At 37.3% G+C, this 27,811-nt stretch overlaps 1 protein-coding gene across 1 annotated transcript in view; it reads right to left on the bottom strand.

Moving 5' to 3' along the window:
- LOC124641230 overlaps positions 1-27,811 on the bottom strand; it is a 175,399-nt gene that overhangs the window by 88,048 nt on the left and 59,540 nt on the right. The window contains exons 2-3 of the mRNA XM_047179260.1: positions 16,655-16,818; positions 16,045-16,147 (exon numbers count right to left, since the gene is read on the bottom strand). Coding sequence (XP_047035216.1) covers positions 16,045-16,147; positions 16,655-16,818 — 267 coding nt within the window. The remainder of the gene's footprint in view (positions 1-16,044; positions 16,148-16,654; positions 16,819-27,811) is intronic.

The raw sequence follows: 27,811 nt of genomic DNA, 5'->3' as shown, positions 1-27,811 counted from the left end.
ATTTTGTCGCGTGATGTGTGGGATGCAATAAAGCCGTATGAGGCGGGACTGGTGTTTGTTGGCTACAATGGTGATGTAATTTAACTATTTGATTTATTGGGACGGAATTTAGCTGGTTATTAGTTGGTTTGTTGGTTAAGGCTTTATTTATTAGGTGGTTGAGTTATTAACACCTCATGCTTTTAATAGTAAGTGTCGATAAACGATGAGAGTAAAGTTTTTAAAAATAATTCAAAAGTCATCATCATCTTCTTAGCTTTTTTCCAACTATGTTGGAGTTGGCTTCCAGTCTAACCGGATGCAGCTGAGTACCAGTCTTTTACAAAGAAAGACTGCTTATCTGACCTCCTCAACCCAGTTACCCGGGCAACCCAATATCCCTATGTAGGACTGGTTTTCAGACTTCCTAGCATAACGATTGCAGAGATATTGGAATGGCAGCCAGAACCCACCAATATAACGTGAGTTAGTTAAGAATAGTTCAAATCAGAAACAGGACAGAAAAAGTTTCTTTTTATAATTGAATTAATTCTGAAAATTGTAATAATGAGCAAATAATGACTTCTTTCTAAAGCCATTACTAAATTCCCGACAAGTCGAGTACACAGCTAGAGAATACAAGACGCAATATTCTTTGTTAATTGTTATTTCTGTAATTACATACTTTATTACAGAATTAAGACGTCCCATTAAAATTTAATTACTGTTATTACACTTTATGGGTCAGAAATTATTTGTGGTCCTATTTTGGTTCCTTGGTACTTGTTTGGCCTTCATATTGAAAAAAAAAATGCCAAATATTTTTTTTTATGAAAATAAGATATTTATGACGTTCTACGAATTAATCTCTCATTCTACTGAAACCAGTTAATATGAGGTAGTTATTTATAAGTTTCAGAGACTACTATACTACTACTATCTATCTATCTATCTATCTATCTATCTACTATAGGTATGTTTCCAATTGATGAGGGGGAAAGTAGGGGAAGTATTTCCTTTTAAAAGCAGCTGTTTTTAACCCCCGACGCAAAAACGACGGGGTGTTATAAGTTTGACGTGTCTGTGTGTGTGTGTGTGTGTGTGTGTGTGTGTGTGTGTGTGTGTGTATGTGGCTTCGTAGCTCCCAAACGGATGATCCGATTGTAATGCGGTTTTTTTTGTTTAAAAGGTATGTCAGTCGGGAGTGTTCTTAGCTATGTTTGGTGGAAATCGGTTCAGGTCTTCAAGGTCATCAGCTCGTTTGCTAGATGTGATAGGAATGTTACACGCTCAGTTTACTTGCAAGTATATGTGGGATCTGAAATTTGAAACACTAATGTCTTTTGGAACCACTGAGCTGGTCTGCTGTTAGGGCACGAAGGTAGGAGACGTAACCCTGAACTGCCTTTTAGTAAACCCATCGAGTTTGGGCTCGTTGAATTTGTCTTGACGAGTTCTCTTCATGTTTCTGATTGACGAGAACCTGATGCTGGAAATGGGATGTGGCGGATGAAACCCTGAAATGCCGGAATGAAACGGATAAACCGATTTATATTTTTGCTGAAAATCTAGAATGTCCAAAGGTTAATCTTTATTGTTTCTCAATCTGTGCAATTCTCCCAGAGCCAATTTGTCATGAGGATTGTTAAGCAGGTTCCTTTGGCCGAGATCGCATATAGCGACCCATCTTAAGATAAAATAAATTAAATGAAAGAAGGAAAAATTAAGGAGCTCCTTTAAAAAGCATGAAATAAAATTAAATTATAAATTTAAAAAAACCCCCGACCCAAAAAAAGTACGCAATAATTATGACAAAAGGTTAAACACGCCAAACCCTATAAAAAGCAAAAAATAACTTTTAACACTACGTAAACTAAATTTTGACGTGTCGGGGGACCGCTTTTTACCTTCATAAATACTTACATAAATCAAATGATACCTACCTAATTACAACATTCGTTTAAAAAAAAAAACACGTATCTAAAGTAATGAATTAGAGCGGTCCGACACGACAAAATTTAGTTTACGTAGTGTTAAAAGTTATTTTTTGCTTTTTATAGGGTTTGGCGTGTTTAACCTTTTGTCATAATTATTGCGTACTTTTTTTGGGTCGGGGGTTTTTTTAAATTTATAATTTAATTTTCTTGAAAGTAGCTGAATACTAAGCTCATTCATATAACAGATATACTATAAATACTATAAGAAAAACTTTAAAGAAGTTTGAATAAAAAAAAACAAAAAAAAACCTTATTCCATTTTTAAACAGCCTCGTACAAAAACAAAACGCCATATTAAATAGTTATTTGTAATGAACAGTTTTATTAACCCATTTTCCTGTAAACTAGGACGCGGGTTCACGCGACCAATAAGAAACTGAATATATTATTATTTTACTTTGTACGAGTATTATGCATTGTCACGCCTTTGCTAATGGCCGCTATTTTTATAAAGAAAAAAAGTGTTCTACTAACTATACTTATTTATTCTTTGAATTTTCTTTCTACTACCGGTGACCTATATACTCGTAATCACAAATTGAAGTAGGTATGTTTGCTAGAGCGCGCCAATCTCAAGAACGGTTAGTCCGATTTCAAAGATTTTTTTCAATGTTTGGTAGCTTGTTTATTGAGAAAGGGTACAGTTTACTCTTTATCTGCATTAGACGAGTAATTGCCACGAGCAGCAAGTGGAAACTTGGTGAAAAGTAGTTACTTAATAACTATTTGTGATATACCTGGTAATTAAAATAACACAAATTAAATGACACATAAGTCTTTGACTACTAAAAATCAAGATACCTACCTACTGAAAAACCCAAGTTCTTCTCAAAAGTTCAAGTACTAGGACCAACGAAAATTTTCTATAAAGTTCGCCTTCAAAACATAAGCAGAAGCCTTAATATCACATCGCATTAAAATTCAAGGCTTTAATAAGCCAGGGCTCATTCAGACTAGCGTCTTTTCAGCCATTTCAGAACCGTGTCACGGGCACCTGCATGAAAATATTATTAAAAAAAAAAACAGCTAAGCAAGACTCGGGTTCGAGGGTTCCATAACATTATTTACAAAACCACCAAACAATCTTGATCGTATGTGAATGGGATGTCATCATCTGCAGAGCCTTTTTCCAACTATGTTAGGATAGGCTACCAGTCTAACCAGATGCAGCTGAGAATCAGTGTTTTATGTACAAGGAGCGACTGCCTATCTGACCTCCTCATCCGAGTTACCAGGTCAACGAATTGAATGAGATCTATCTAAGACAATTTTAGTCTAGTTTTCGGCACAATAAAAATCATTTATTATATATTAATCATCTTACGAAATCGCTTTTATTGTCATATTATAATTATTTTATTTATTTTAATAAAAATATGTACACTATATTTACTAATTTACTGAAAATAAAATACTATATACAAAACATAAAAACATACATAAAAGAACTAACTATAACGATTCATGAAATACAGCACAGTGACAGATAGACGCATAGCGAAGTATTAGATAAATGCCGTTTTTCCCTTCAGTTACGGGACCCTAAAATAAAGAAAAACGGGAGCGAACTCTCTCGACCTTTCAAGTTAAGAGTGGCTGTTTACGAAGTAAGAGGCCCATGGATTTTTCAGGTTTCAGTTCATAATAACTGAGTTATACTGAAGTTAATTATAATTAAAAGCCGACGAAGTTTTGATTAAAGCACGGGAAAGTTTCGCGAGATTTTTTTTGTAAAGTGGTCCTTAGGTATGAAAGAGCTGTTTTTTTTTTGTAATAAAGTTAGGTATTTTTAGTGTTGTGCTTCAGTCAAGTTTTTACATTGTTTCAATTTAAAACTACGTAGCTTTGTAATTCTGAAGTTAAGCCTTTGACTCCTTGCTTACGCATATTTTTTCGTACAGATATTGTGGAGAAGCTTTCCTTGTCAATGACCAATCAATGACTGTGGTGACCAATGATGGTCAAAAATAGCCAATGACTTTGGACAATGGTAAAAAAATATCATGAAAACACTTCTGCACATGCGTGATGCGTTAAACGGCTAACTTCAGGATTGCAAAGTTACGTGGTGAAGTATGGGCGTTTTGTAAATTTTTGACGTTCAAAAAGTGCTGTTTTGCAGCCGAGTTTGAGTAAATGATTTTTGATTCGATTTTTTTTACGTGGCCTAAATCATAGTAGATAAGATTATTGTATCATAATCACACAATGACGCAAAAACACCGTATCTTTTACTTAACACAGCCCTCAACCGTTAAATCACACCCGAGAGCCAGATAACAAAAATACCCTACTCCAGGGATGGCGAACCTTTATTGACTTACGTGCCAAATTAAATAAAAAACACAATGCTTTTAATAGAAAAAGTAAAACATTTATCAAGAAGGGACTTGTTTTTGATTCGCCTATTAAAATATTTGAACATCAGCTCAGATCTCTAAATAAAATAAGCTCTATTCTGAACATGGGACGTACCTAGTTCCTATGTGATCCAGTTGAATCCACGAGCAATATTTAATAGTACGTCGTTATGGTCATAACTACAATTGAAAACTTGCAAATTAATGGCGTGCCCAAATTATTTAGCTACGTGCCACCACGGGCACGCGTGCCATTGGTTCGCCATCCCTGCCCTACTGTATATAAACCTTCCATATTTTTGTACTAAGCACAATAATCTTCTAAATCAGATAAGTTTCCGACAGCCATTAAACACAATGAGGATGAACATTAATTAGAAAGCTAACAGAATTGCGACAAAGCCTGCAATAAATAAGTCTGGGCCATCTATCTAATTAGATCTAGTTGTTCATTATCTGTTGTGACTAGTTCTGCTTTGAGTGCTGGATTGAAGGACCAGACAATGTAGTGTAGGTATATTGTCTGGATTGGTGTAATAGTCAATACATTGTTGGCTGTACCATGCTGCATTATTTTCACTTTTTTATATTAAATGTCGTTCACAATCACATTAAATCCTATCGCATATGATATTCTATGGTGAATTGTAAAAAAAAATAACCTAATCCATTCAGTGGTTTAGTGTCAGGAAGTTTATTATTCTTCGTTTTTTATAATTTACAACATCATGTGTAAAGCAGAGATAAAGTAAAGAGTATCGAATCGACTCTTATATGGTGTTCTAATCCTCGCACATTTTTATTATATTTACTTTGTTTTTTACGTATTTTTTTTTTGTGTAAATCGACATATATTAACCAATATTAACGTTTTAAAAATGTGATTAGGTACGACACACCCGATATACCTAAGTTACAAAGTTACATTGATAGTCGCTTTACGCGAAAATGTGTCGATCATACTTGAGAGGTTGGTGTTTTAACCACTGATAAAATGGTTCAAAGTTAGGTTGAAACCTAAAAAAGACATACCATAGTTTTTCTACGGGTTTTCCGAAAGCTTCCCTTAGGATATGAGAAATATGTAGCTTCACAATCAGGAACTTAACTCTTATTCTTGGCTATACAACACTTTTTTTATAACTAGGTTAATTTGTGTAATATAAACTGCTAACTGTTAGAGTCTACTGAATGAAGAAACAAGACGCGTTGTGCTAATTAGACTGTGTTCACTGAACTTCAGTTAATTTTAAACTAAAACAGTTTAAAAGGAAACCGCTTGCTTGTCTTGTGCTCATAAAAATGTTTGTTTTATCCGGTTCTGCTGGGGAACAAAGTTGAACGAACAAATGTTAAAACTTTATTTTTATACAACATACTAGTAATTAATTAATTGTCACTTTTCCGGACTGCCGAAATGAGGGTTCCGGGTTCGATTCTCGGTGTAGTGGACAATGGACATTCCTGTGATGAAGTAGGTATACGCTTGTTGACAGAAGTCTGGATGTTATAATATGTATTGATTTATCAGTTGTGTAAGCACACATATCATAAGCTGATCAATAGCTTAGCGTGGGGCTAACCAACCGTGAAAGATGTCCTGATATTACTTGTCTTGTAAGCACAATCGTAAGTACAGTTATTTCTTTTTCTATGCAGCAAATGTTCCTGGATATCCCTAACAATATTATAAATGCGAAAGTAACGCTGTCTGTTTGTCAGTCTATCCGTCTGTCTGTCTGTTACGCTTTCACGTCTAAACCACTGAACTGATTTTAATGAAATTTGGTACAGAGATAGAGTTGACCTTGAGAAAGAACATAAGATAGTTTTTGTCCCGGCTTTTTTAAGTGTTCCCTTGGAAACGCGATATAACCGAAATCAACGCGGACAAAGCCGCGGGCGGAAGTTAGTGCTTCATGTTAAAACTATTGTAATAAATGTTTTTAAGGCGACACAAATACCTAGGAAGGAAATGTATGACAGTATGAGAGAGAAGAGAAGAATGGAAACCAAATATATATTCCTCTAATTTTAAAATCTCAAAATAGATTTTCGCTGAAAATAACTTACAAATTAATTGCCTTTATTTTCAACGCTTCTTCCTACTCTTATCTTCAGAACCCCTTCACGGCTCGTAATAAATACGTTAAGTCTTAGAACTTCGTTTAATTAACTATGGAATTATCTCAAAGACATAATCCTTTGAGCAATAGACTCCACAAGTTGCTTTTAGACGACAAGTCAGATATTATTTATTTTAGTCTTGCCTTGATAAACCGACGAGATAATAAGAAGTTTCTTACTTAAGTATGACAAAATTTTAGATTAATCACTTAAGCATTTTGAGGTCACTATACCATAAAACAAAAACACTGTCTGTTTGTCGGCGATAAACCAGCGCTGTTGTTTCGTGCCTGCGTGCGCGAGGCACAGCATTTATGCTGAGCACTGTCCCTTTTTCGCAAGGTGGCGCAAATGCAGCGTATTTAAATGTCGGTTTGTTCTGTCATTAGTTTTATTTGTTTTATTGCTTTTGCGTTGTTTGCGATAATAAACGGTTTTTCTTTTTTTCTTTCATAAACTCAAAAAATACTTAATGAATTTTCAAACTATTAAAATAAATTCGCGTGAGCTGCACAACTTATAATTAAAAAACGGCTGAACTGATTTCACTGAAAATTGAAGTAGAGGCAGCCCAGAACCAGGTTTATGATATAAGTCAAAGTCAAATCATTTATTTCATTTAGGCCTTTACAAGCACTTATGAACGTCAAAAATATAACTAAGTTTGATTCTAGTTGCCCATTCCAAAAGTAGCTTCCTATGGAGAAGAACGGGCAAGAAACTCCATGGTTAATATAAGACTTTTTACCCTATCCGGGCTCGGAAAATAGTTTCCTCAAGACGAAGGAGAAAACACGGTCAGAAGCTAATGCAGTTTATAGTTACTTTGTAATAAAATATAGTTATTATTGGTATATCAGGTAAAACCAGAGCTGGTGAAAATATAAATCGGCAAACAAATTAATTATCCTTATTTAAATTATTCCTCAATCTCACAATTCATAGTGTACATTCATTTATTTACTTCCTAGACACGAATGCACAACAGTGTTCGCCTGTAGTTGTACATAATTCAAGTGACGACGTAAATACATGGTCAGCAATAAACGCCCGCTGTTGGCACGCCACTGACGGACGGTAAGTAATGTAAGCATACTATTTGTACTGAAAAGACTAGAAATTGGTTCGAATTGACAATAGTTATTACCATTGCGGGTGTAGTATAGATTTTTCTGTTTTAATTAAAAAAAAATAAGTTTTCGACTTTTTATACATCGATTTTATATGATTTTATATTTCCGCCAGAGATAATATTAAGTACAGGCATATTCACTACTTAGGCTCTTTTTATCTTTCACTGAAATATGTTTTGCAGTTCGGTCCATTAATTACTAAGATTAGCGCTTTCAATCAAGCACATATACAAACACATCAGCTTTAATATCAATACAGTTTTCAGTAATTATATTAATTCAGAAAATACTATCAAAGTTACTCTTTAAAAGATCTATAATTTTATATAACTTTCTTCACAAAAGAGCTACGCTTTTTGACCTCAATAACTTTGAATTTCAGCCATTTTCGTAAGTACCTCTTCATTGTTCATATGAAACTTAATTACCGATCGCAAAGTGCCTGAAAGGGCCAAAATTACCTTTCAGGTTTTACAGGCTCATTTACAGCCTTTATCGGAGAAATGAACGTTTAAGTACTGAATATTTAAAATTGAGTTCAAGTACCTGTATAAAACTTTTTATAGAAATGAATTTATTTTTATATATTTTTTTTATTATATTTTCTCAAAAAACCGTGTTTTAGGATCTGACTCTATTCCAAGTTTATTATTTTTCATATACTTTCTAAGTTTATGACTGAGAAAAGGTGAAGGAAAACACCTTTAGGAAACCTGGATTTCATAGTCTGAAATCGCTAACCCGCACTGAACAAGCGTGGTGATTAACGCTCATTCCATCTCTGTATGAGAAGATGTCTGTGCCCAACAGAGGGATGATAAAATAAAAGGCTAATAATATTAGAGAAAAAAGGCGAACTTAACTTACTCAATAAAACATTGTCTTCATACTTATCACCCTATTTAGTAATTATTTCAGTGAATAAATAAGACCTTTCTAAACTATGCCGTAGCACCCCGTCTTTCTGCAGTCTTTCGCACCGTATTTTATTTGTGCCATAAAATTGAAACCAAGTAACTATTGTAGTCATTTTATATCTTTACAAGAATGTGCAATAAAATGCACTATCTTGCATCTACGGCTTGTCATCGTGATTCTTATTACCTGCCACTATTAAATGGCAAAATGCCAATGAGCAAATTGTGGTTCTGAATGAAAAAGAAATGCATTTTCTTGTAAGACCGAATATCTTAAGCAATTTTATTAATTACTACAGTTTTGAAGTTGTGGTTGTATCTATAGTCATTACACATCATCGAATTTTACAAAAAAAAGTGTGATAGCTTTTGTTAATACAAAGTCAAAAGTTTTCATTTCAAATAGGCCTTTTGCCGGCTCTCATGATAAGTCAGACACTTATTATTCACAGGGTCAGTCGTTTACTGACGCATCTAGGACTTACTGTTACTTTTACAGCCTTTTTATCGTCCCACTGCTGGGCACAGGCCTCCTCTTACACGGAGAAGGATTGAGCATTAATCGCCATCTAGGACTTAGGCTTAATAAAATCTAGATACACAACAAACCTAGAAAAACCAGTCCACCTTCAATAAGTCCCAGAAAATATCCGACAATACCGCAATAAGACCGGGTCTTTTCGTCCGCAATTCCATTCATAAGGACCAATAACCGTCAGAGTAGCACTCGGAGAGGCCGGCAACTATGCAATTCGTACAGAAGTGCCTCTTCTGAATATCGCCCCATTTCCTGCAGTCGGCAAATGTAAGTGCCTGAATTTGTGTGATGGGAGCGCTGTTAGAATTTTTTTGTTGTTGGCTTTTATTTTATTTTGTTTTGTGGGATATTATTGCTTAATTTTACTATTTTGTCGTTATTGAGAGTACTACTTTGTGTACTGCATAAAAACATTTGAATTAATATTGAGTATTATTGGTTTTAGAAATTTGTGTTTTAGAGAAACCTTTATAAGCAAAGATTAACTTACCTTTCAAAGAGATTTGCGAATTATATCATAGTTTATCCCTAATGATGAAAAATAAATCTGTCATTCACGGTCAGAATTACCTTTATGTAAAAATAGAGAATACATTAAAATATTAATAAATCGGGCTACTAATAAATTAATTACCTACCTGTTGGCTTATATTAACGTAAAATTAATTTAATTACAATTGTAATGATTTTAGAAATATAATAGTATAAAATAGAATAACCATAGTCGGTACTAGAACCAAAACCAGATGGCGCTAGTAGTCTTGGCCACACAGTTAGTCAATATGAGTATTATTTAAGATGATATTGTTAATTAAATAATTAAATGCTGTATTTCATTTAAATAGTCGATTTTGTTACGAAGTACTAAATTAATAGAATTAATAATTTAATAATAATAATAATAAGCCCCCTAAATTCCTACCTTACGTCCGCGTCGAACATCAGACCACGTGGGGGGCGGACACGTATACTATCGAAACTTATACGGCTAACAAGGCAAAGGTAACCCATTAACATGGAGACTCGTTCTAAAAGTAAACGTATAGGGCCGCTGCCCGGGGGCGATCGCCGGGGCACACCTGGAGCTGACGCTGGGTGTCACAGCATGCGAACCGTCAGCGGTGAGGAGTTGAACAGGCGGGCTCCCGCCGACAAAGATACTACAGCCGACAACAGTGACGATGGTGACAGACATACAGACCGTACAGACACTCCAATAGAACCATTTAGCCCTAGTACCATTTCTTACACACCCTCCAGAGCATCATCACCATCGATACCATCGTCACCTCCCACACACTCATCACCTCCTCATACTAGTATGAGATATTATCCACCACTACCAGCTTTGAATGTTGCGCGGGGGGCAAGTGCCTTTTTGCCCGCGTCCACCAAAGCTGGAAAACCAAGAGTTCGCATGAGATGGAGCAAAGAAGTGAATACCTTTATCATGCGAACCTACTTTCACATCACCAAATTAGAGACCGACATGACCACTTACCGCCAACAGTTGCATGAACTTTTCACTCGACAGTACCCCGAAATTAGTGTCTCAGAACAACGCATTTCAGATCAAAGAAGAACAATAGTTAGGAATAAACTTCTATCCCAAGTAGAAATAGATAAACTGAAGGAAGAAGTGCGGGAACAGCTAGAGACTTTAAGTTATATTCCTATGACAGAAACACACACGGCAACACAAAACACAACACAAGTACAATCGCACTCACCTACTCAATCTCAAACGAACACACAATCTCAACCGTACACTCACACACCACCATACTCACAAGGCACACACACATCCACACAAACTGAAAACATTACCATAACGCTAGAAAACGATATCGAGACGCTAGAAAATTTCCATCAAAATCAGTTATCAGACACGTACATCCAAGAAATACACGAAAAACTTAAAACTGCTTTAACACAGTACTCGGGGATGGACCCAGCAGTTCGTCCGAAACTACCTATACTTAAATACACACCAAAACTTACTCACTTAGTACGTATATTTAATACTATCATACTACACCAATACATAGATGAAAACATGACAATTATAGACATACACACACTGATATACTGCACAGCGCTAGTCATATCCGAAGAGCTTAATTATAAAATTACAGAATACACCGGCAACACAAGACCAAGAACAGTAAATAAACCACCATGGCAACAAAGACTCGAAAGAGATATCGAAAAATTACGAGCCGACTGCGGTAGACTAACGCAATATATAAACAACAATAGATCTAATAGAGTAGTTAAAAGAGTCGAAGCTATTTTCAAGAACATGACAACACACACTAGACACGAGAACGACAACAGAAAACCTGAGGAGTTCTTAGACACATTAAAACAGAAGCTCGCACTAAAAGTCCATAGGCTAAGGCGATACAATAAGGCACAAGAGCGCAAACACGATAACACCATGTTTGCTAGTAACGAAAAGAACTTCTACAGAAACTTACACAAATCACAAATACACACAACAACTGACATCAACACTAACACACAATTACCAACAACAGAACAATTAGAATCATTTTGGGCTGGTATTTGGGAAGACCAGGTTCAACATAACGATAAAGCTAGGTGGATCACTGAGGAAACAACCAAATGGAATGCACTAGAAGAAATGGAATTCACAAACATTTCTGAATCAGATATTAATTACACTACAGCTAAATTACACAACTGGAAATCGCCTGGTATTGACAAAATACACAATTATTGGTACAAAAAATTTGACTCACTACACAAAATTATCGCAAAAAACTTCACAGATATAGTCCTAGGAAAACAAAACATACCTGATTTCATCGCAACCGGAATAACTTATATGCTACCAAAGGCTCAATACTCATCTCAACCTTCCCAATACAGACCAATCACATGTCTTCCCACAATATACAAAATACTCACCTCCGTACTCACAAATAAAATCAACAAGCACATTGAACACCATAACATTATAGCAGAGGAACAGAAAGGGTGTAGAAGAGGCCACATGGGATGTAAGGAACAATTAATTATAGACTCGGTAATACACAAACATGCTACCACCAAAAATAGAAATCTGCACTGTACATACATAGACTACAAAAAAGCTTTTGATAGTATCCCACATACATGGTTAATCCAAATATTACACATTTACAAAATAAACCCTAAAATAATAGACTTCCTCCATCACATCATGGCCCGCTGGAAAACAACATTACACTTACATTACAACAACGACACTATCACAACACGACAAATATCTATTAGAAAAGGTATTTATCAGGGCGACTCCCTGAGTCCATTATGGTTCTGTCTAGCGCTGAACCCCTTGTCCAACCTACTCAACAACTGTCAAGCCGGATACCCTCTTAAACACACCACAACAGACGAAATCACAATATCACACCTCATCTACATGGATGACATTAAACTATACACAAAAACAGAGAGAGAAATGAAACAATTAATAGACATCACCACAGAATTCAGTACAGACATCAACATGCAATTTGGACTGGACAAATGCAAAACACTTCACATAATTAGGGGCAAAATAAAACCAGGAGACTACACCGTTAACACTTCAGACACAATTGCAGCTATGGAACCAACAGATCTGTACAAATACCTAGGCTATAAACAACTCAAAGGATTGGACCATACCTCTATTAAAAACACATTAATTTCAGAGTATAAACGGAGAGTGACCGCAATATGCAAAAAACAACTCTCTGGAAAACATTTCATCAAAGCATTGAACACCTATGCAATTCCAATATTGACCTACTCGTTTGGAATTATAAAATGGTCCAAAACTGACATACAACAAATCGAACGAACAACACGCACCACACTCACCAAACACAATAATCTTCACCCGAAATCCGCAATAGAGCGACTCACAATCAAACGCCAAAACGGAGGGAGAGGCCTAATAGACATCAACTATCTTTGGCAGAAACAAATTCATAGGCTGAAAACATTCTTCCACACAAAATCACACACCAGTATCATCCATAAATCGGTTACGCTAAATGATCACAACTTCACCCCACTCAACTTACACGAACAAACAGACACACAACACAACAACACTACTGACCCACAAATACAAAAAATAGAGGACTGGAAAAAGAAAGTCCTGCACGGGCGACACCCACACGACCTGGAACAACCACACATAGACACGATAGCCTCGAACAAATGGCTCAAAATCGGTAACCTGTTCCCTGAAACCGAAGGATTTATCATAGCAATCCAAGATCAGATTATTAACACCAAAAACTACAGAAAATATATTATCAAAGACCCCACAGCCACCAACGACAAATGCCGCAAATGCCACACACAACCAGAGACCATACAACACATTACAGGGGCATGCACAACACTCACACAGACAGACTACACTCACAGACACAACCAGGTTGCAAACATCATTCACCAAAAGCTAGCACTCAAACACAAACTCATACAAGACACAAACACACCCTACTACAAGTACACACCACAAACAGTTCTAGAAAACAATACACATAAACTTTACTACGATCGCGCAATACTAACAGATAGAACTGTCCACTATAATAGACCAGATATCACCCTTCAGGATAAAATAAACAAAGTCACCTACCTTATAGATATCGCAGTACCCAACACCCATAACTTACAAAAAACAATAGTAGAAAAAATAAGCAAATATGAAGAACTTAAAGAAGAGGTCACGAGAATTTGGAGACAAGATAAAGTATACGTAGTACCAATAGTCGTCTCCACCACGGGTGTCATACCCAATCACCTCCACCACAGCCTCAAACTAATAGAACTTAAAGACTCCATCTACATTTTACTACAAAAAGCCGCAATCCTCAACACGTGTCGCATAGTACGAAAGTTCATGCAATTGGACGAACATGGCATAACACCTCAACACACACAATAAACACACACATACACACTACACGCTACATTTACTTGGCACCCGCCCGTAAATGTAGTCAAAACTAGCCAAAAGGCTAAGAAGCAGAAATGTTTACCCCAAAATAATAATAATCATTTATTTCGGATTTCATCCATATAGTGTTAGTGTTACAAAAGACTTACAGCTACGTTAGTACCATTAAAACTCTAAAATAAATATATTAAATTAACACTTCATAGAAATTGATTGGAATTGGAATTGGAATAAATTACATTAAAATTATAACTTCATTGAACAATAATATAAATATCATAAAAATAATCAAAATTATATTCAATTCAAATAAATTTAATTTAAATACCTGTCCTCAGCCCCTAGCCCGCGGCAATGTCTACGTGACCAGTGCATTAGAAAAGGGCAGTCCGGCCTCTCAGCAATAGCCCTCAGGATGCTATTGGAGCTACCACGTATCCTACGCATCAGAGATGCCGTTCTTTTGCGCATAATAGCCTCAAAACTATCTACACCAGCCTGAGCAAACATGTTTGACGCGCTACAGAACCGAGGAAGCCCCAGCAGCATCCGAAACGCGTTATTGTATTGAATACGAAGGGAGTTGTCGGCCTTCTGCGTATATCTGACCCACAGGCTACATGTGTAGAATGTTTGGCAATACGCCCTAAATAGCGTAATTTTTACACTTCTTGTACACCTTGCAAACCTGCGAGCCAGCATATTACATCGAACCGACAACGCCCTACGTTCCCTCTCAATATCCTCATCATCGTTCAGATTGTCGGTCAGAATGTGCCCAAGGTATTTAAACCGAGAAACTCTCTTTAGCGCCACCCCATATAAATAAACTGGAGGCACTGTCGCTGGTTTTTTTGAGCCTGTCCGAAACACCATAAACTCACTTTTTCCAACATTGTACAGTAGGCCATGTGCCACCGCGTATCCTTCACACAACCCAAGTAACTGTCTAAGAGCATCAATCGAGGGACTCAGCAGCACCATGTCATCAGCATAGCTTATACTATTGATAGTCATACCATCAATAGAACATCCAAGACCAGTACTGGCAAGATCCTCAACTAACTGATTTATGTATAAACTGAAGAGTGCCGGTGATGTCGAACCTCCCTGCCTTACACCACACTCCAGTCCATACTCACCAGATAACGCCCCAGACCATTTGACCTGATTAACCTGGTTGTTGTACCAATACTCCAGGAGATTAACCATCTCATGAGCTACTGCTTTTTCCCGTAATTTAGTCCATAAGATCCTATAATTAACCAGGTCAAAAGCCTTGGAGAGGTCCAGAAGTTGTGAATTTGTTAAAGACGTCGTTACTGCATTCCGATTGGTTATTACCCACAATTTCCTATTGGAGTGGGGATAATTACTTTAGCGCGACAGACACAGCTGGAGCGAGTTAGTTGGTCTTTTACCTTCGAACAGTAAAGACGTCTTCTGAATATTGTTGTCAATGTGTGGTATTGGATTAGGACGTGCTCAGTGTAAACAGGTGTAATAAGACCTAGTGTTGGGAATAAATGATTGAAACTACTAACTAATGTTTGATTTATAATACAATATACTTAATATATTTTTGATCCATTAAACAGAATTTTAAATTAATAACTGCATTTAAAATAAATAAGCAGTGGTAAATAAATATAAATCAATGCCACTTTTCGTTGTAATTTTATAACTCAAAGAACGGTCTCACCTATCCAAACCAAATGTTTAGGCTTTGTTCGGACTATTTAGTAGATGGTTTATGTGAAGTTTGCACAAAATCAGTTGAGTGGTTCTTCATTTATCACATTTTTTGTAACAAAATGGTAGACTTTTTACGTAGCGAAGTAAGTACCGCGGTCCCCTAGTTAATTCGTAAAAATATGTAAAGGCAAAGTTATTCGCTGGCCCGTTATAATTACTTCCGTGTATATAAAAGGTATCTGTGGAGATCTAAGGGGGAGGCCTATGTTCAGCAGTGGACGTGCTATGGCTGAGATGATGATGATGATGATATGAAAGATGCAACTGACCTGGTTTGATGCAGGACATGCCACAGGCTCCGTCGCAGAGGCACTTCTTCTTCTTACTCTTGCAGTCCTCGTCTGAGGAGCACTTGCGGAGACATTTTTGACCCTAAAAGAGATCATGATGTTAGTATACACAAAAAAAACTAGGAAGATCTCGTGACTAAATAACCGCTTTTAGGGGGGATCGAACATGAGCTGAGATGAGATGGATGACCATGTTGATATGACAAGTTTAAAGTGGTGGGTTCTAGCTGTCATTTTCTTTGGCAGTCAGGGTTGGCACAGACTTTCTGCCCTTACGGGTAGCCTGAAGCTGTCTGACCAAAGGGTATCAGTTTATCCAGGTAAACTTTTTGAGAAGGTCAGACAGGCAGTCGCTCCAAGTAAAACACTGTTTCTCAGCTGGTAGCTAATGAGAAATTAAGCCTCAGGCTGCGATATACTTACCGTAAAAAAAGCTAGTAGGTACAAAATGACACACCTACATTAGACCGTTTAAGAAATTCGAGCTTTCTCTAATCTAAAAACTGTTTACCGTATCAAGGTTTTATTTTTAACATACTTGACATCAACCCATTATACCACAAATCTCAGTTAATCGCTAACCCCTTACCAGCAACGTAGCCTGCTCCTCATCTCTTGGACACTGCGCTGATGGCGAGTTCCTGGGGTTCTTGTAGATCCTGCCGTCATCGTCGGCGTCGGCGCGACTCTGCTGCGTCGTGTCGTCGTCATCATCATCGTCGTCTGCCGCTGTCGGGCTCGGCAGGGATGATGCTGGGGGGAGAGAAAGAACGTCAGTTACTTTAGGTAAAGATATTTGAGAGATTTGCTTTGAGAGTCGACAAGTTAGAATCGAATCATAATACGAACATTAAATCGTTTGTGGTACGTGTGCCGACTCAGCATCTCGACATGTTTCAAGAAGTTTTGGCCGAAGGGTGTCGTGTTCTGGCGATTCCGCGGGAGGTTACGCGACACCACGAAGTGCAACATGACACCGCCTACTCGTGTAAACACATAGCTTTTAATATTTAATATTTTTATGTATTAGTTTATAGGTATTGTAATGTCATTTATTTATGTATTGTATTTTCTATGGGCCCTAGTTGCTTAAAATAAATGAACAAATAAATAAAATATTGGTTAGCTTATATTGCACCTAGCTATAGACGTTTCCTAAGCACTTGTTTTTTGAAATAAAAACCTTTCGCTTTCATTGTGTTTTTGGTAAATTAAAGTTTAATAGACGTGAAACAAGAAACGTGACGTTATAAAATGAACATTTCCGATTAGGTAATTGATTACTTTCTGGTTGTGTTTTAGCACTTCTTTGAAAGCTTTACGGAATTCTGAAGGCCTATAAGACATTTTAAAAGTTTTTTTTTTTTGAGAAATTGCTTTTGTTACCACATTCCAGCTTTTGGCTTGTACCCAATTTCCCAAACTATACCTACTTGTACGATCTGTAGCGATGACAAAATTCAAAATAGATCTCATTTTTATCCGCAATCAAGTTATATAGGTAATATTCATAACTTATTCAAATAGTTTATAAAGAGTTTTCATTGACTTACTAATTAAGCAGAATTCTATATTCTAGGGCATCTTTCAAAGAGCCTAACAAACAAATTAATTTATTTACGTGGGAGTATTAAAGGCAACTAATTATTTGAAGACGAAGCAAGGTCTTTTGTTAAAGTTGATCGCTGTTTAAAGTTCCCGTGTTAATTAGAACGGGATTTAAACGTTCAGAAAGGGTTATATATTAAATGTCATTTCTGTCAATTTATTTTTGGACAGTAAATGTCATCCTTTTTTCTGTGATAGGTATTTTGTTATGTAAATAATTGTTAGCTTATTTGAAAATGATACCTAACTAGAAATCGTTGAGATTGGAAATTGTTATAAGTAATCATTATCATTATTGATAGTTATTATAAGCCATTTGTGCGTCATTTGGTAGGATTCTACCGAAATTAATTCCACCAATGCCTAGGCTTTGTTGACTACGAAAGGTTGCAATTTTGTGATACTTCAGAAATATCCTATGATATTGTTTCTTAGACTGAGAAACTAGACGACAAGACTAAAGAATCTGATTTCAGAAAGACATTCCAGCTGTATGAAAAATGGCAAAAAATACGTAAAAAATTCTCCCCAAAATTTTTATTTCTTCCTCAAAATTCTTCCTCCCATCTCATCACCCAAATAATAATGAAAGAAGAAGCCACATATTCTCATAGCATCGTAAATCTAATTAGTCAGAAGTGTAACAACGACAAAGGGACGCTAATTACGTAATAAGGCACCCGAGGATGAAAGGACCAGGTATGCCCACGTAATTGCTCTCCAAGGAGAACAAAATGACTAGCGGAGGTGCCACGACGGAGCTGCGGGATTGTTCGAAAGAGTTACCGCAGCCCTGGTACATAAAAGGCCTACGACGGAACACGACGGTTTTTAGTCAGTAAGAGTCTGACACTACCTCATTGCTGCTAACCCACAGCGGGGAGGGTCATTTGATGATTTTTTCCATCGTTAATAAAAATAAAAAAACCGGCCAAGTGCGAGACGGACTCGCGCACGAAGGGTTCCGTACCAGAGCAAAAATGAGCAAAAAAATCATGTTTGTTGTATGGGAGCCCCCAAAATACTTATCCAATTCTAGTTTTCAGTATTTGTTGTTATAGCGGCAACAAAAATACATCATCTGTGAAAATTTCAGCTCTCTAACTATCACGATTTATGAGATACAGCCTGGTGACAGACAGACGGACGGACGGACAGAGAAGCGAAAACAATAGGGTCCCGTTTTACCCTTTGGGTACGGAACCCTAAAATTCGTTGACAGGTGTCTCAAAGAACCCGAACGCCTCGTTAATTCACTCGTAACTGATCGTTTTGGTCATATCGACCGTTCGTATTTGACCTAGAAGAAGGCGCCTGACCTACCTGCATTATGGCATCTCCGCTCATCTTTCTTTAATCCGTTGCTTTCTTACTCAAATAGACGGCGAGTGGTCTGTCTTGCGGGTTGGAGGAAATTTTTGTTTGAATTAGAATATTGGTTAATTAAAATTGGTGTTTACATTTTGTGAAATTAAATATTGTGAAGATTAATGGGTTAAAATATTGAGAATATTATATACTAGATGTTTCTCATGTCCTAAGTAAATTACTTGCTATACCTACACGGATATAATAATAAATAGGCTGTGTCACCTAGAGAAAAAAATACAAACAATCCTCTATATAATATTAGCTAATTCTAATCAAAAAAAGAACACTGCATTGAAACCCTTGAAACCCCACCATTACCTAATTTCCAACTTGGAAATTAAACCCAAGACCAAGCTCAGTCGTTACACTTGCTAATAAGTCAATCGTCCAAAATTACCACTCTCCTTAAAAAAATATACACCCACTTATTTCGCATTAAAATATTCATCGCTCTCATAAAATATTAATGAAACTTCAAAAATCTTATGAAGCAAAAATCAACAGATCCAGAAGTGAAATATTTCTCCTTAAGGCATCGTTCAGACCAAACGTATGGTCGGCCGCTGACTGTGAGCGCGCGTTACGCAGTTTATTGCTTTTCCATATATATTGAAATTGTCGTTCACACCGAACCGACTATACGCTATTACGTCGTCTGTTGTCGCTGACTCTCAGTGGCCGATTATTTTACTACGCGACTATGCACGGCGGGCGCGGATTGGCTACGCGGAGTTGCCGAATAGCGCCGCTCCGCCGCGCCCGCACCGCCGCGCGCCTCGGCCGCAATACACTCGAGAAACAAACTTCAATGAGGACAGACGTGACACGTGACACCTCGCGATGTTCGACACCGAAAAGTTTATTGCAGAAGTACATTCTAGAGAATGTATTTGGAATGCGAATTCAGAAGAATTTAGTGATAGAAACTTACGAAGATGCGCTTGGGAAGACATAGCATCTGTTATGTATGAAGATTGGGGGGTTCAAATACTGAGCTCTTTTATGTGTAGAATAGTCAGCCGCTCAGCGTACGCATCTAGTGTGAACCTACACGAGCCTATTCTTTTGTTCACACATGTAGCGCATCGTACGCTATAGCTTATTGTCGGCTTGGTGAGTACGCGTACTGCAGATTGAGTCGACGTTCACACTGGGGCAGACAGTGAGTATACTCACAGTCAGCGGCGGACAATACGTTTGGTGTGAACAATCCCTAAGAGCACACTGGAGACTAAACAGTCGGCCGACAGTTGACCCGACTTTAGGCCAATATTTCTTAAATAAAAACTTTCTTCCAATCAAAGTTTTCAGTCGATCTAATACCGGCTAAATGCTGATCTTAATGTGCGTACTACCATTCATCTTCATAGAATCATCGGCACGAATCTTGAGCGCTGACCTTCACCTGCGCAGAAGCGATTTATTAGCAAAGAACCAATCCCGAATGACGGCTTTGACACGATGCGCTGCGAGCCAATCACCGCTTTAGCCCGCCCCCGCGCCTCACTTCATACCACAAAAGGGATCCAATAAATTACTTCTGCGCAGGTGCAGGTCAGCGCTCAGGTTTCGTGCCGATGATTATACCGATTTATGAGCCCAAACAAACTATCGGCCGACTAAAAGTTTTCAGTGTGTACTCTTAAGTGGTATATTAAACATTCCAAAATATTCAGGAATCTGTCTGTGAGACACATCGTAGGTATTATTGTCAAGGATACTGAAATTAGCAATTATATTTCACTAAGTTGTACCTGCTCATAAATTTTGGTCCTTTGAGCCGAAATGAAGTTGTAACATGGACTTGTTAATACTTAGTTACTACATAATAAGTAATTATGAAAACTGTTCAAAGATTTTAAGTCGTTCTGTAATCTTGAATCAATTTTACTAAACTAAAGATTCACCAGTCATTTCGCAAGTCAGATCTTGATACATACACATTTCAAAATAAAAATCATCTGCCTAACCAGTTTTCAACTATGTGGAGTCGTTTTACGGTCTAACCCAGCTGAATACCAGTGTTTTTGTACCTTTGGTAGGACTGGTTGTGAGACTTGCTGGCTTCTAACTGCCCGTAACGATTGCCATAGATTTTCATAATTACAGCCACCAATTTTACATGCCCTTCAAAACACCTTGAAAATCGAAACATCCCTGAGTACACACATTCATATATTTTCATACCATCACTCATTAATTTTCACTCAGATTCTCAAAATTCTATCATACGAAACATCTACTACACTATTCATAACCTAAGCAATTGGCCCCAGAGATCTGTACCGTATCGCGGGTCTCTATGGACAAACCAAACCCAGGATTGAGTGGCTAATTATTTATTTAACAGCTCCAACAAGTAGGATCCCGGATCCCGGGCCCCGGGGACCCCGGGATTACAACTACGATTAATAGTTCGTTAGTGTTCCCGTTCGGCGGTCAAACTGAGTCTAATTTGTTCGTTTTTAATGTGAAGTTGAGTGGTTTCAGTGTATTGTTTGGTAAGTTAATTTATGATGTGAATAACCTTATATCGGTATTTACAAAGATACTGATTTATCAAATATTTCCCACGGTTTTAGTCTAGCTTCAGCCTTGTTAATTCTATACCTATAAACGTCAAGTGTTCATGATTCTAAATAGTCTAGTAGTTCTAAATAGTGTAAAGGTCCTCATTTTCCTTTACCTACACTAGCTTTATCCACCAGTTTCACCTGCGTCCCGTGGAATTTATTTCGCACACTCCTATAAAAGTAGCTAACTTTCGTATTGGTAAGTAATAACTTTCATAATCAATAAATGAGCTATTTATTTATACAAAGTAATTTTAAATAGGACCTTCCGTTCCTGAAATTAGCCCATTCAAACAAACATTACTCAAATATATTTAAAAAAATCCTTCAGCTTTTTTACATTAGTACCTTCCGATAGATATAGTTCATTTAACATTAAAATCAATAATTATTTTAAATCAATAATTATTTTTAAGTACAGTAAACGCATAACAACAATGATTATTTATTTATTTTTTCTTCTATTTATTTCATTGTTAACTTGCAGAAAACTCCCTCTCTACTCATTCTCAAGTCATGCTGACTGTTCTCTCCGTCATTACAAACACGTTGTAAGACAGAGCGGCTAAACTAAAACAAAGTATAACACAATACGAACAGGAGTGAGGTAATTAATCATTTGAGCCACATTAGCAGCGATGAGGATTGTTATAGAGGCCTGAGATGAGCGGAGCTGGTAGCGGGGCGAATAGAAGATAGATGGTGCCATATAACGATAGGTATTGAAGGTATACCTAGTAGAACAATATTTACGTGGTACTGATCACAATTTCGTTCGTAGCAAGACAGTCTTCAAACTCTGGAATCAATCTCTTTGTTCGTACAGATTTTTTTCCGATTTATCAGTTTTCACCATAAACTAAACATTAAAATGATTTAAAAATCTAGGTATTATCTAGGCTTAAGCGTAAAAAATACAATAAATATTTTATTAATTTTAAAGAGAAGTCTGAAATTCTAACGTCTCAGAATCTTCAAGTTACAGTGCCGATAAAAAGTAATAAGCACAATAAAAGCTTATTTATCGACTTCCATTTTTTATTCCTATTTACCTACCACAGGCTACTATTAAGCACATTTAACCAAAACTGTAACAAACATTGAAGCAAACAATTTATATAGTCACGCCGTAAGTTACGTCAACAGCATAATATCGTATTTCAAACATTATTCCTAATGTAAATAGGAAATCGAATAAACACACAAATCATTTGACAGTCATTTGTTTAGCTTCGTTGACAGCACACACTGCAAACTTTCAGTCGGCCGATAGTTTGTTTGGGCTCATAAATCAGTATGAAGGTGAATGGTAGTACGCACATTGCAAAGATCAGGTATTTAGCCGGTATCAGACCAACTGAAAACTTTGATTGGAATCAAGATTTTCTTCAGCCGACTGTTTAGTGTGCAGTGTGTGGGTTTCTTATGATATCAACAGCGATGTTATAAATTGTCTGTGGCTACGAAAATATTATGGTGAAGAAGGAAGAAGGATAATTAATTACAGAAATTATCATACGTCTACCCACAAGGGCTGTGGGATATGAAAGAGTGTTTTCACACTACGTGATATTGTCGCCCATATACGCCCGGGTTTTCCCGTGACAAATGACAAGCGGCGAAAAACATGTGAAGCGATTTGAGCTGTCATCATTTCAGCTAGTGGTTATCAATTGTTTGTTGTCAGGCGACAACGATCGTACGATTTGAACAGGCCCGCCGTAAGCGGGCGTGCAGCGCGTGCACCGCACGCGGGCGGCACGTCCTAGGGGGCGGCAAATCGAGCGACCTATCACGTAATATTAAAAATATACAATATCTTTTTACCAATTATTTGATTTCAATATTTCCGAACACAGCAATAGCGCTAAGAATATAACTTACACTGCCGGTTTCAGTTACATCTGTTGATCATTTTCAAAATTAAAAATTATTAAAAAAGACCATTAGCGTAGCGTGGGGGGAGAGAGCAAATGCCCTGGGCGGCACTATTTAGGGGGCGGCAAAATTAACCCATACGGCAAAATTAAACCATAATTACGTAATAAAAATATTTTTACTAAAAATAGATGACTAGATTAGCAATAAAATTTCAGAAAAAGCCGCCCTCGCTTTGGTCGTCCCCTATCAATTTTGACGGGTTCATCCTTTGCATCCCCAAAAAAATTCGCGCTCGCTGCGCTCGCGCCTCCATGTCAGATGTCGCAGTCAGTAGCGATTTTAGGGTAGGGCGCGGTTAGGCTACGGCCCAGGGCGCCAGATATAAGGGGCGCCGAAGGCGCCCCCAACAAATCCTTGATGAGATGTTACTCCTATTTTTGTTTTAAATTTCATCAAAGATTGCAACTTACAAGAACTGTACCCAAATGAATGGATGGAGGAATGGAGGGCCATCTTAACCAATGGTGCAGCGTGCGCGAATAACCCGGGCGCCGCGGGCTCAGGGGCGCCGAAGCGAATTTGTGTTTAGTTCCGCGTTAAATTTGAGAAATTCTCGATGAAACACTACTTTTATGTCCCAAAACTCAAAAATTTTCGCGCTCGCTACGCTCGCGGTTTCCTTACTTAAACGCTTCAATTTTTTATCACATATAGCTACTTTTAATGTCCCAATACTCAAAAAAAAATCGCGCTCCCTTCGCTCGCGGCTTCTTCACTTCACAGTCGCTTTTTATTATATATGTTTAGGACTTTTAATAGTGATCCAATAGTGATCCAAAACTCAAACATTTTCGGGCTTGCTTCACTTTACAGTTGTTTTTATTTTTCAAGATTTTTTTAGCTACCCTAGCAAAAAGGGAGCGTCGTTTTTAAGTTCTTTTATTAATAAGAAAGTAACTTCTAGTTTCCATATGAACTTTCTTATTTACGGTACTACTTTAAGTCCCAAAATTTTAATACATAGGCGCCATCATCAACAAAGAGTTATGTACGTTTGGGCAAAATTTTAAGTAATTTTTGTTTTGAGTTCTAAAATATAACAAAAATTTCGCGCTCGCTTCGCTCGCGCAATCAGAAGACGTGTTCCAGTGTTTTTGCATTCATCAACCAGCAATAACTTATGTACGATTCGGCTACATTTTACGTAATTTTTGCTTCGACTTCATAATCCTCCGAGCCTTTTCCCAAACTATGTTGGGGTCGGCTTCCAGGCTAACCTTCTTTTTCTGTCTAATCAGTCTGATCTTTTTGTTTCGACTTGTTAACTATAAAAAAAATATTCGCGCTCGCTTCGCTCGCGCAATCGGTAACTACATGCGTCTCTGTTTTTCGTATGGGTTTGAATTGCAGTTGGAGGGCGCCGTAGAAATCTCGCCTGGGGCGCTGGTAGAGTAAAAACCGGCACTGATCGCGATTTATCTTTGTTTAATTGTTGAGGCATTCAATTCTGAAAAATCATTTTTCGCTCACGTCCGTTATAGCTTTTTGTTCATTTTGGCTTTTTATTATATGTTTACTTCATGAAAACTCTAAGGAAAAAATCGCGCTCGCTTCGCTCGCGGCTTCATGTACATTTGCACTTCATTTCTGTGCATATCTTACTTTTTGACTTTGCTTTGTTAATTTACAGTGGTTTTTATTTGTTTTGTGTCCTTAGACTAAAAAAATTTCGCGCTCGCTTCGCTCGCGCTTCCTTACATATGAAATGTGTCTCATGCGTTGACTTTTTTAACGGGAAACCCACCAAAAACCATTAATAACATATTTTACTGAAATATGGTAAAGTCGTGGTGGCCTAGTGGGTAAAGAACCAACCTTTCGAGTATGAGGGTGTGGGTTCGATTCCAGGGTCAGGCAAGTACCAATGCAACTTTTCTAAGTTTGTATGTACTTTCTAAGTATACTTAGACACCAATGGCTGATAAAAAGGTGAAGGAAAACATCTTGAGGAAACCTGGACTATAAAGTCTGAAATCACCAACCCGCATTGAGCAAGCGTGGTGATTAATGCTCAATCCTTCTCCATGTGAGAGGAGGCCTGTGCCCAGCAGTGGGACGATAAAAAAAAAAAAAAAGGCTGTAACAGTAACTGAAATATGTAGTCGTAGGGCGGCATAATCGGTTTTGCACGCGGGCGGACAAACAGCTAGCGGCGGGCCTGGATTTGAACACGATCGGAGAATTCGTTGGTGTAAAAACATTGTTAAAGGTAATTAGATACTGTAGCGCGTGGCGCGCTAGGGACCGGGGATCTCAGGATATTTCAATGAAAACATTAAAAAGAACTTTAACTTTGCGTTTATTGACTGATGGCAGAGAAGTGATAACTTCAGTATAAAAACCTATTCTGTTCTTACATATTTAAATGGTTGTTCAGCCGGGGACCAAACAACGAATATAGACTAAAAAGTTTCTAAGTGTTCTGCAGTAGGTACCTACGTCAGTTAATCAGTCAATGAAATTTCCATTGTATTATCGGCATTTCTTAACATCTACTAATCACTAGATTACCGAAGAAATAATCACACCAACTTACTCCAAACATTAAATAACTACTGAATTTCATAACATCAAAAAGGAAACGAAAATTAAGAATGTGCAGGAAACAAATATCTTTCATTCCTTTTACTTGAATTTCACGAATATTTACAAATATCGTGATACAGTATGGTATGACGTATGTGCACGCTCCATTGCACTCACGCTGCATTTGCCGTTGAACATGTGAATGGGATGGCTACATTTTTTGCGTGTATTGGAACTTAAAATGCGATTGCTGTAGGTACGTATATGTATTGTAGTAGTTTTTTGTGCAGATGGTGTTAAATTGTAATGGTTTGTAGGTCAATCATCATCTGCCTAGCCTTTTACCAACTATGTTGGGGTCGGCTTCCAGTCTAACTGGATGCAGCTGAGTACCATTGTTTTACAAGGAGCGACTGCCTATCTGACCTTCTCAACCCAGCTACCTGGGCAAACCAATACTCCTTGGTAAGACTGGTTGTCAGACTTTCTAGCTTCTGACTACCCGTAACGACTGCTAAAGATATTGAAATGATAGCCGGGACCTACAGTTTAATGTCCCCTTCAAAACACAGTCGTTAGTGTCCAAGATATACTTAGAAAGTACATGAAAATTTTAAAAGTTGCATCGGTATTACAGCCGCTGTAGGTCAATAAGGTAGGTCAAATGATGATTCCAGGTAAAGCTGCTTTTGACCCGGCTGACCATCCAATTTCCGGTATGTTATTCCAATTTCCGATAGTTGATTTCAATTTCCGATTATGTTGTTAACTTTCATAAGTAAAAAACAATTCCATGAAATACTACGTTGACTAACGGACACAGTTAAATGTATTACAAAGATGCCCAATACTATAGCCAGAAATTACTTTGAATAGGCCAAGATAGGGAGGAAGAGGAAGACTAAATAAAATATGGATGGATTGTTGGTGAGATGACATGAATAATGGGAGTGAATGTTAGTATGCCAACTGACAGAGAGGAATGGAAGCGGAAAAGATATTGCATCGAACCCGAATGAAATTGGAAACAGATCAATAAGAAGAAGTTTGAATTGACTCAGCATCTATAATTAAGGATCTAAGGGGGAGGCCTATGTTCAGCAGTGGACGAACTATGGCTGAGATGATGATGATCGATAATTACATATTATTTACTTCACTTGTAATGGTATATGATCAAAACCTTATGAGTAGGTGCATGCCAATCAAGTTTTCCATAGACATAACTCATAAGGAAGAGAAAGTCATTTCAACGGGAAATGGGGACATTTACCGTTTAAAGCCTTACATAAATATCCAGTTATTAATTAACACACAATAACAGGGCTTGGTTTAAGTAAAAACTATCGGAAACGTAACATAAAGTCGACAATAATTGTGTTGTGGTAGATGACGTTAGTTCATACTTTGTGAGCTCACGCTATTGTTGGAGATAGCGGGCTGAGAGTAGCGGAGCGGGTAATGATTAGCTGTTTATTTATTTATTTGTTCGTATAGTACACTAGAAGAGTCGATATTTTAGTATTTTTATAGGAGAAAGGAGTTGAATTCTTGTAAAAAAATATAGAGGTAAGATAAGATTAAATAATTCAATGGAGATAAAACCTAGTTTATTTATATTTTTTTTCCCAAATTCATTATAATGTGAATAAAAATTCACTCAGAAGCTGATATTTTAGAGTGGAAAACAAAGAAATATAAAATATGGCCACAACTGTAGGTAAAAG

The sequence above is a fragment of the Helicoverpa zea genome, chromosome 22 (assembly GCF_022581195.2).
Source record: "Helicoverpa zea isolate HzStark_Cry1AcR chromosome 22, ilHelZeax1.1, whole genome shotgun sequence".
Lineage (NCBI taxonomy): Eukaryota > Metazoa > Arthropoda > Insecta > Lepidoptera > Noctuidae > Helicoverpa > Helicoverpa zea.
Note: the sequence above shows the minus strand (reverse complement) of the source record. Positions and strands in the feature narration are given on the sequence as shown.